General features: G+C 48.0%; 1 protein-coding gene across 1 annotated transcript; it reads left to right on the top strand.

Moving 5' to 3' along the window:
- LOC149862600 (olfactory receptor 6B1-like) lies at window positions 1-1,023 on the top strand. Its single transcript, XM_090056327.1, has one exon. The coding sequence runs from the start codon at window positions 1-3 to the stop codon at window positions 1,021-1,023; it is 1,023 nt and encodes a 340-aa protein (XP_089912453.1).
- Window positions 1,024-10,651: the final 9,628 nt, after the last annotated feature.

The raw sequence follows: 10,651 nt of genomic DNA, 5'->3' as shown, positions 1-10,651 counted from the left end.
ATGGCAGATGCAGAAGTAAGAAATCATACTTCTATCTCTGAATTTATCCTCCTGGGATTTGAAATTGTCCCAGAGTTGCAAATACCTCTCTTCCTCCTCTTTCTCATACTCTACATTGCAACTGTGGCTGGGAATATCCTTATCATTGCACTCATCATAGCTGTTGGACATCTACACACCCCCATGTACTTCTTCCTGGGGAACTTGTCCTGCTTGGAGACCTGCTATACCTGCACCCTCCTGCCCAGGATGCTGGCCAGCTTCCTCACTGGAAACAGAACCATTTCATTCTCTGGCTGCTTCATCCAATTGTTTTTCTTTGGTATCTGTATAGTTACAGAATGCTGTCTCTTATCTGTAATGTCTTATGACCGGTACTTAGCCATATGTAAACCATTGCATTATGCAGCTCTTATGACTGACAGATTTAGTTTCAAACTTGCAACTGGTTCATGGATCATTGGATTTATAGTTGTCTCCACTGTATATCTGTTCTTGTTACGATTAACCTTCTGTGGACCCAATCAACTTGACCACTTCTTTTGTGACTTTCTTGAAGTGATTAAACTCTCCTGCAGTGACACCTATGAGATTGAACTTCTAGACTACAGTCTTACCTGTATATTTGTTTTGCCCCCTTTCCTTTTGACTCTTATATCCTATGTCTGCATTATCACCACCATAATGAAAATCCCTTCCACTACTGGGAGACAAAAGGCCTTTTCCACCTGTTCCTCTCATATTACTGTAGTGACAATGTTCTATGGGACCCTAGCAACTGTGTATATGCTCCCAAGAACCAACAACCTTAGAGACCTGAACAAAATATTCTCTCTCTCCTATACTGTGCTGACTCCATTGGTCAACCCTCTCATTTACAGCCTCAGAAACAAAGAAGTAAAGGAGGCTGTAAGGAAAGTTGTCTGTGGGTCTACGAATTGGCAAGGAAAACAACCTTTCCTGAACTCTATTAGCAACTTAAAGCAAAATGGGAGTAACAGGAATCAATGCTGTAGAAAATGAATGGGTCCTGACCCAGGGGTTTTGGGGCATTCTAGAAGAAAGGAACATTTCAGAGAGATTCAATACATTTCACGCCTTGTTCTAATGAATGGATTGTCATGACACCAGTGTTCATTTTGAAATTGTTCCAGATAACATTGAATGGATTTTGTCATATGAACTCTGTCCTTCATGCCAGCATACACACATTTTCACCAACCCAAGGCAGGAGGGTGCTTCAGTAAAAGGCTAGGCAATGAGCATCCTGCGCACTGAAGCATCCCTGTGTCCCAGCCAGCCAGGGCAGCACCTACACATGAGCTGCTACGGAGTTTTTTACTGCGACAAGATAGAGTACTTGTATTTATGAGTACTATCCTGCTGTTGATTATATTAGTTTACTCCAGCCTAACAGACACACGTGTGTCTATGCCAACACATTTACTGTGTGTGTGGCTAATTTAATGTACTACACAGTAGACATCTCATGTAGACTTGCCCAATAAGCCTGTGCATGGGCAGTTATCAACGGGTGGCTGATTTGACAAAAGCCTAATCTCTTTTCTTCATTGTTCACATGCTTGTATCCTAACTCTCAAACAGTGTTGTTCATCAAGAATGTCCAGAATGGACTTGAACAGTTTACAAGAATCTGACTCCATCTCTATCTCACTGACAAATAGTTTGATTGCAAATATGTGTTTCGCTTACTTCACAAATGAACCTGTGTCACTTTATGGTGTGCTTTGGTGAATGAATGACAGAATTACCAGAACGGAGTCTTTGTGTATAAACAGTGACAATCAGGAACTTGTAACTGATGCACTGCTGTTCCAGAATAACATACTAGTCTTCTATAATTTTTGTTGTGATTGTACCTTGTCTTCCCTGCCTAAACACAGGAATTATATTGCTGAAAAAAATCTTTAGGAAGCTGACTTATCTAATATTGTGTAGATAGCCTCATAAATAAAATTGGTATAATGGAAATGATTGACTATCAATTATAAATTGGGAAGAGGTCATTGACAGGCATGGTGAATCTCTTCTATGTTATTTCCTTGCTTTTTTTGTAGCCTTTACTAATAGGGCTGTGTGATGCTTCAGTTGCTGATTTGACATGGGGGAGATTCAGCCCAATTCGGTAGCCAAATCTCCAAATCTGAATTGAATCAGGAGACCCTTTAATCTCTCTGAATTGAATGAGCACCCTCCAAGTCAATTCAGAGAGATTCAGAAAGATTCAACCTTTCAGACACAAACACAATTTTAAATGTTTTTTCTACATACCTCAAGGTAGCAGGTGCAGCTTGTGAATGCTGAGATGGTGAGATGGATGGAGCATCCCACAGGAGCGTCGGGGGTCCCAGCACACTTGGCAGCAGACCTAGAAGTGGACCAGAAGCACTTCCAGTCCACTTCCCAGTCTGCCAGGGAGTGTGTGTGCGGGACCCTCCAGAGCCCTCCCAGATCAGCAACTGGTGCCTGCTGGGTCTGGGGGGGCACCCAGGGTCTGCCAATGGCCGACTGCCAAGCCAGGGTCTTGCAGGGGGGCCCCATTGCACACTCACTAGTGGACCCAGGTTCACCGCCGAGCATGTGGCGGGGGGGTGCTCCTGTGGGACACTCCATCCACCCCACCACTGCAGAGTTCTCAAACCATACCTGGTACCTCAAGGTATGTAGAAAAAAACTTTTAAAGTTGTACCTATGGCCGAACCACTGATTCTCTGAATCAGCATCAAATCTTCACATTCAGATTTGACTGAATCGAATCGTGGACAGTTATCCAAATGAACTACTCAAATCACTGTCCCTGATTCCAGCTGAATCTGAATCCAAATTGAATAGGGTTTCGCACACCCCTATTGACTAATAAATGTGTAGTTATATTTTAACCCAACTATAGGACCATGTTGGACATTGTGGACATTTTTACACATGCTCCAGGAGGCATGGGGGGTGTTTTAATTAGTGAGCCATGTTAATTAAAAGTGCCCAAGCATCAGCATCCCCTGAACTGAAAAATGGCAGCAGGGCATTTTAAACTAAAGCTCATTTGATGAGTTTTAATTTTAAAAAGTCTCAGCGCCATTTTTCAGTGCATTTTTTGGTGCCATTTTTCCCATCCAAATCGGGCTGCTGATGCAAATGAAGCTAGAGTCTGCTGGAGCACATTCAGGCAGGAGTATGAGATAACAGAATTCCTGCTATTCTTTCTAGCTCCATCACAAGATTTCTCTGGACTTTCTCATGATATCACTGGAGTGACCTTCATGTGTTTCTTAGTTCTCTTTGTCTTCATTGTTTGGCCATGTACAGGGCATTTTTAGCACTTTTTGCCCAGAGCCTCCAGTTATAGGATGTATAGCCCTCTGCATGTGGATGATATTGCACCATGAAGTATATACACAGAGTGAGCATTAGGGCTTTGCGAAACTTCAGCAGCTGCTTTGTTTTGGAGGTGTTTCAGCGCATTTTGGCACCCAAAACACCGAAATTGATATGAAATGGAAGGCTCCAAAACATCTCTGAAATGAAACAAAGCCATCCAGAATGTTTGGGAATGTTTCAGAGGTGGGTTTGTGGGGAAACAGAAACTCAGAAGAGGGAGGGGGAAGAGGGAAGGAAGGACTGTTCTGATATTGACCTCTGTAGCTGATTAGTGTCTGCAATCTGTCCCAGAGGTTCCTTCCAATCCCAGCACTCTGGGGGAGGGACAGAGAAAAAACATATAAGGCTGTTTGTGAATTGCTCTCTGCCTTTTGTGAGATATGTCTCTTGCAGCATGGGCAGCAGAGCACAGCATCTGAAGGGTCTAGGCTGGCAGCAGTAGGAAGTCTGTTGCCACCAAGTTGTAGCCAGCCATTAGCCAATCCTTTCCCACTTACCTACCATCCCTATTGTTAATCCCTTTCAAATATTTCTTCCCCTAAAATCCTGTTATTTATTCTTGTTATTTTTTCTCACCCCAAACAAAACAAAATGTCTGATTTGCCTGGCAGTGTCTCATTACTGTGCCAGAAAGCACTACACATATACAGACACACATTTTCCAGCACACCAAACATGAAGCATGCTGGAATGGGAGGTGCTAGGTCTTCTGGCGAGAGAAAGAGGGGGTCAGAGGGAGAACTGTAAGTTTCCCCCTTTCCCCAAACTTAGACACACCCTCTTCCCTAGCAGCCATGATGTTTCTGCTGCTAGTGGCAGCAAGGAGGTGGGAGCAGTGTCTCCACCTGCACCACCTCCATGAACACCAGGGAGGTCAACTTGCGACTTTGGAAACGGTGTCTCGAGGTGGGCTTCTGCTTTTTAGACAACAGCCCATACTTCAGAACAAGAGACATGCTCGGGTGGGATGGGCTTCACTTCTCCTGCAAAGGTAAGCATGTGTTCTTCAGGTTAGCTGATCTCCTCCAATGGGCTTTAAACTAGGCTCATCAGGGGAAGGAGAAAATGAGGACAGAGGGAGCCATGGAATACCAAACCAAGAGATACCCACAAGAACAGTCCAGCCAAGACAGGTGATGAGCACAAGAAGTACCCAGGTAAGAGACAGGATAGTCATGGGATTAGGGGGAGCCGTGCATACACCCTCAGAAGGCCTTAAATGTCTCTACACTAACACTCATAATATGGGGAACAAGCAAGAGGAACTTGCCCTCCTGCTAGCTGACACAAACCCAGACATGGTGGGGCTCACTGAAACTTGGTGGGATCCAATGCACAATTGGGTGATTGGAGACAGAGTGACTTTCTTGTGAGAAATGTGCCCCCGCAGGTAGTTGGGTATTCTTGTCTGTAATAGATTTCCGGTGTGCATTCCTTCTGGTGTGCAGTTGTTATGTGGTGTCTCCTATGTATTTTCCCTTGGGCATTTGGTACACTGGATGAGATATATAATGTTTCTGGAGGTGCAGCTGTAAGATCCAGAAGAGGTGATGGTTCTGTTGTGGGATGTACTAATTGTGGAGGTACCGGAGATATGTTGGCAGGTTTTGCATTTCTTGTCATTTCTTGGATCCATTCAGTGTGTTTTGGGCTGTAGGAAGTTTGCTTCTGGTGATGAGGTTAGTGAGGGTCAGTGCTTCTGAGGCCTGCATTGGTGAGGTCAACCGGCACTTACGCAGTTGCTGCCACCAGGCAGGCCTTGGGTTCCTAGATAATGACCCATGCTTTTGGGCAAGGGACTTGCTGGGGTGGGATGGGCTTCACCTCTCTCCTAAAGGCAAGCATGTCTTCTCTTCCAGGTTGGCTGATCTCATACAGCAAGCTTTAAACTAGCCTTGCGGGGGGAGGGGGCTGCAGGAAGACAAGGAGACACCACCCGAGCAAGATGGGTGACAAATACAAGGAGTGCCCAGGTAAGAAACAGGGGTCCAGACAGTCTTCCAAATCAGGGGGGTGGCACACGCTGCTATGCAAGGCCTTAAATGCCTATATACCAATGCTCGTAGTTTGGGGAACAAACAGGAGGAACTCACCCTCAGAATAGCCAGTTCAAACCCAGATATAATAGGACTTACAGAAATGTGGTGGGATTCATCCCACGTCTGGGCAGTTAGCATTAGAGGCTATAGACTTTACAGGCGGGATAGAGAAGGAAGGAAAGGTGGGGGTGTGGCACTCTATGTCAAGAAGCAATACACATCCTCTACCAGCAGAATGGGGTCAGAGGAGGGGCAAGCTGAAGTGCTCTGGTTCAAGATACAAGGGGGCCATGGGGAGAGGGATTTAATGGTGGGGGTCTACTACAGACCCCCCAGCCAAGGGGAGGAGCTGGACCAGGAATTTTCAGGCCAGCTTACAGAGGCACTTAAGGCAAGTGATGTAGTTGTCATGGGTGATTTAAATTACCCAGACATCTGCTGGGAGGAACAGTCAGCCAGGTCAGACCGTTCCAGGAGGTTCCTGGCTGAGATACAGGACCTCCACTTAATTCAGGAGGTGCACAGTCCCACCAGTGGAAATGCCCTGTTGGACCTGGTCCTGGCCACAGACAACAACCTGGTAAGGGGCCACCAGATTCTTGACCATCTGGGTGATAGCGATCATCGCTTGCTGGAATTCACCATCCAGTGCAGGGTGTCAAGGGCCTGCAGCAAGGCACTAGCCCTTGACTTCAAGAGGGCCAACTTCAACAAGTTGAGGAGATCAGTGGGAGAGGTGCTGGGGTTCTCGAGGGCAGGGGAACTCAGTGCCCAAGATGAGTGGTCGTTCCTGAAGGAGATGATACTCAGGGCCCAAGAAGTGACCATCCCAAGAAGAAGCAAGGGGCCCAAGAGTGCCCGAAAGCTCCCCTGGCTCATGAAAGGCGTCCGGGAATATGTGATTTCCAAAAGGCAGTGTACAACAGATGGAAGAGGGGTGCTATCACCAAAGAGGAGTATACCTCCTCTGTTCAGGCCTGTAGGGGGGCTGTCAGGAAAGCTAAGGTGAACATAGAGCTAGGACTAGCGTCCAAGATCAAAGATAATAAAAAGTCATTTTTCAAATATATAGGGAGGATGAAGAAAGCACCAGGAAATGCTTTCTGGGCAATCTGGTGGTTGTGCCAGAGGAGAAAGCAGACCTCTTTAACCAACTCTTCACCTCTGTTTTCTTGTGCAGAGACCAGAACTTCCCCACTATGACACAAGACGGACTCGAGGGGAACGCCTCCAGACCTCAGGTTGGGGAGGACCAAGTTAGAGACCTTCTGCAGGGGCTGGACGTGTTCACATCAAAGGGTCCAGATGCTCTCCACCCCAGGGTGTTAAAGGAGCTAGCAGGAGTTATTGCAGGGCCCTTGGCATGGCTTTACGAGCGCTCATGTGCTTGGGCCAGGTGCCAGATGATTGGAAGATAGCCAACGTGATCCCCATCTTTAAAAAAGGGAGGAGGGAGGATCCAGGCAACTATAGGCCCATCAGTCTTACCTCAATCCCAAGGAAACTCTTTGAGCACATCTGCAATGGGCCAGCTTCAGGGATGATGCTCAAGGGCAACCAGCATGGTTTCATTAGGGGAAGGTCATGTTAGACCAACCTGATTGCCTTTTATGATCAGGTCACAACAGCACTGGATGCAGGTGTCACCATGGATGTAGTCTTTCTGGACTTCAGCAAGGCCTTTGACACTGTCTCCCACCCCATCTGCATTAGAAGATCGGCGACTGTGGCATTGATGCCTACACAGTCAGATGGATTGCAGATTGGCTCAAGGGTCGTACTCAGAGGGTGGTGGTGGATGGGTCATATTCGACCTGGAGGGAAGTGGGCAGCAGAGTCCCCCAGGGCTCAGTCCTTGGGCCCGCGCTGTTCAATTTCTTTATCAGCAATTTGGACGATGGGGTGAAAAGCAACCTGTTTAAATTTGCTGATGATACCAAAATTTGGGGTGAGGTGAGCACACAAGTAGGGAGGGAAAGACTGCAGCAAGACCTGGATAGGTTACAGGGGTGGGCTAACAAAAACAGGATTCATTTCAATACTGACAAGTGCAGGGTGCTGCACTTGGGTGGTAGTAACCAACAGTACACTTATAAGATGGGAAACTCCCTTCTTGAGAGCACGGAGGCACAAAGGGATCTTGGAGTCATTATTGACTCCAAGATGAACATGGGCCGACAATGCAAGGTCACGGTTGGAAGGGCTAACTGCACCTTGTCATGCATCCACAGGTGCATTTCAAGTAGGACCAAGGAGGTGGTCCTCCACCTCTACATGACACTGGTCAGGCCACAGCTGGAGTACTGTGTCCAGTTCTGTGCGCCCCACTTCAGGAGGGATGTGGACAACATTGAGAGGGTCCAGAGGAGGGCCACCCGCATGATCCGGGGACAACAGGGCAGAACCTACAATGACAGACTGCAAGACCTGCACCTGCTGAGCCTTCACAAGAGAAGGCTGAGGGGGGACCTGGTGACCATCTATAAACTCACTACTGGGGACCAGAAGGGTTTGGGAGAGACCTTGTTTCCCCTAGTGCCCCCTGGGATAACAAGGAATAACGGCCACAAGTAGTTGAAGAATAGGTTTAGATTAGACATCCATAAGAACTACTTCACAGGGCAGCTAGGATCTGGAACGAACTTCCAAGGGAAGTGGTGCTGGCTCCTACCCTGGGAGTCTTTAAGAAGAGGCTTAATGCCTACGGCTGGAATCATCTGAGCCCAGTTTTTCTCCTGCTTAGGCAGGGGGTCGGACTTGAAGATCTACAAGGTCCCTTCTGACCCGACTTCTATGACTCTATGAAGGGGAAGAGCTGGACTGCAAAATCTCTGGTCAGCTTGTGGAGACAGTTAAGTCAAGGGATGTAGTCATCATGGGTGATCTAAATTACCTGGGCATCTTGCTGGAAGGAGCAGTCAGCCAGGTCTGACCACTCACGAAGGTTCCACCTAGCCCAGGAGGTGCATAGTTTCACCAGGGGAAATGCCCTGCTGGACATGGTCCTGGCCACAGGCGATGACCTGGTGAGGGGATTCCAGGTTCTTGACCACCAGGACAATAGTGATCATCACCTACTGGAATTCACCATCCAGCACAGGGTGCCAAGGGCCTGCAGCAAGGCACTAGCTCTTGACTTCAAGAGGGCCAACTTCAATGGGTTGAGGAAATTGGTTGAAAGGGCACTGAGGTCCTGGAGGGTAGGGGAACTGGGTGTCCAGGATGAGTGGTCATTACTCAAGGAGACAATCCTCCAAGCCCAAGGGGTTTGACAGTCCCAATGAGAAACAAAAGGGGCAAGAGTGCTCAAAATCCCCCCGGCTCACCAGAAGCATTTTAGGAACACCTGAAAGCCAAAAAGGAGGTGTACGTCCAATGGAAGGGAGGAGCTATCACCAAAGAGGAGTATACCTCCATCACTCGGATCTGTAGGGGAACTGTTAGGAAAGCTAAGGCAGATACAGAACTAGGGCTTGCATCAAGGATTGAGGACAACAAAAAGTCCTTTTTTAATAGGGTATATGAAGAAGGCATCAGGAAACATGGGGCCCCTACAGGATACGCTTGGCAATCTGGTGGTTGCACAAGAGGAAAAGGCAGACCTTTTTAACAAATCCTTTGCCTCCATTTTTTTGTTCAGGGACCGAGACATCTCCCCCACTGGGATCCAGGACAGATTCAGGAGAGACTCCACCAGGCCTAGGGTTAGGGAGGACTGAGTTATGGAACTTCTGGAGGGGCTGGACATGTTCAGATCAGCAGGTCCAGATGATCTTCACCCCAGGGTGCTAATGGAATTGGCAGGGGTCAACACAGGCCTCCTAGCATGGCTTTACGAGCACTCATGGTACTCTGGTCAGGTGCCAGAAGACTGGAAGAAGGCCAATGTGGTCCCCATTTTCAAAAAAGGGAGGATGGAGGACCCAGGCAACTATAGGCCCATTAGTCTTACTTTGATCCTGGGGAAGCTCTTTAAAAAAATCATCCAGGGGCACATCTGTGAAGGACCAGCAGGGGGGATGATGCTCAGGGACAACCAGCATGGGTTCATTAGGGGCAGGTCCTCTCATACCAACCTGATTGCCTTCTACGATCAGGTGACAAAATCACTGGATGGAGGTGTCACAGTGGATGTGGTCTTTCCGGACTTCAGGAAGGCCTTTGACACTGTCTCCCACCCCATTTTCATTAAAAAGCTAGGCAACTGTGATATTAATGCCTACACAATCAGATGGGTCGCAAATTGGCTGACAGGCCTCACCCAGAGAGTTATGGTGGGTCGATTTCAACCTGGAGGGATGTGGGCAGTGGAGTCCCCCAGGGCTCGGTCCTTGGGCCCATACTGTTCAATTTTTTTATCACCAACTTAGACGAGGGGTGAAAAGCACCTTGTTCAAGTTCGCTGACGACACCAAGATTTGGGTGAGGTGAGCACACTAGAAGGGAGAGACAGGATACAACTGGACCTGGACAGGTTAAAGGGGTGGGTAAATGAGAATAGGATGGGATTAAATACTGACAAGTGCAGGGTACTGCGCTTGGGCAATAAGAACCAGCAGCATACCTATAGGCTGGGGAACTCCCTTCTCATAAGCAGTGGCAGAAAGAGATCTTGGAGTCATTATCAATTCCAAAACGAACATGGGCCGTCAATGTGAGGACACAGTCAGTAAAACTAACCACGCCTTATCATGCATCCACAGATGCATCACGAGCAGGTCCAAGGAGATGATCCTCCCCCTCTATGCGACATTGGTCAGGCCACAGTTGGAATACCTCATCCAGTTCTGGGTGCCGCAGTTTAGGAGGGATGTGGCCAGTATTGAGAGGGTCCAGAGGAGGGCCACTCACATGATCCGGGGGCAGCAGGGCAGACCCTATGAGGAGAGGCTATGGGACCTGAACCTGTTCAGCATTCACAAGAAAAGGCTGAGAGGGGACCTGATGGCCATCTATAAACTTACTAGGGGGGACCAGCAGGGAATGGGTGAGAACCTGTTTCCCCGAGCACCTCCCGGAGTAACAAGGAATAATGGCCACAGGTTGTTTGAGAGTAGGTTCAGGCTGGACATTAGAAGGCACTACTTCATGGTCAGGGTGGCTAGGATCTGGAACCAACTTCCAAGGGAAGTGGTGCTGGCTTCTACCTTCGGGGTCTTTAAGAGGAGGCTTGACAATTACCTAGCCGGGGTCATATGAGCTCAAACCTACCAGGA

Source organism: Crocodylus siamensis, chromosome 6 (assembly GCF_052110815.1).
Source record: "Crocodylus siamensis isolate JL-2025a chromosome 6, ASM5211081v1, whole genome shotgun sequence".
Lineage (NCBI taxonomy): Eukaryota > Metazoa > Chordata > Crocodylia > Crocodylidae > Crocodylus > Crocodylus siamensis.
Note: the sequence above shows the minus strand (reverse complement) of the source record. Positions and strands in the feature narration are given on the sequence as shown.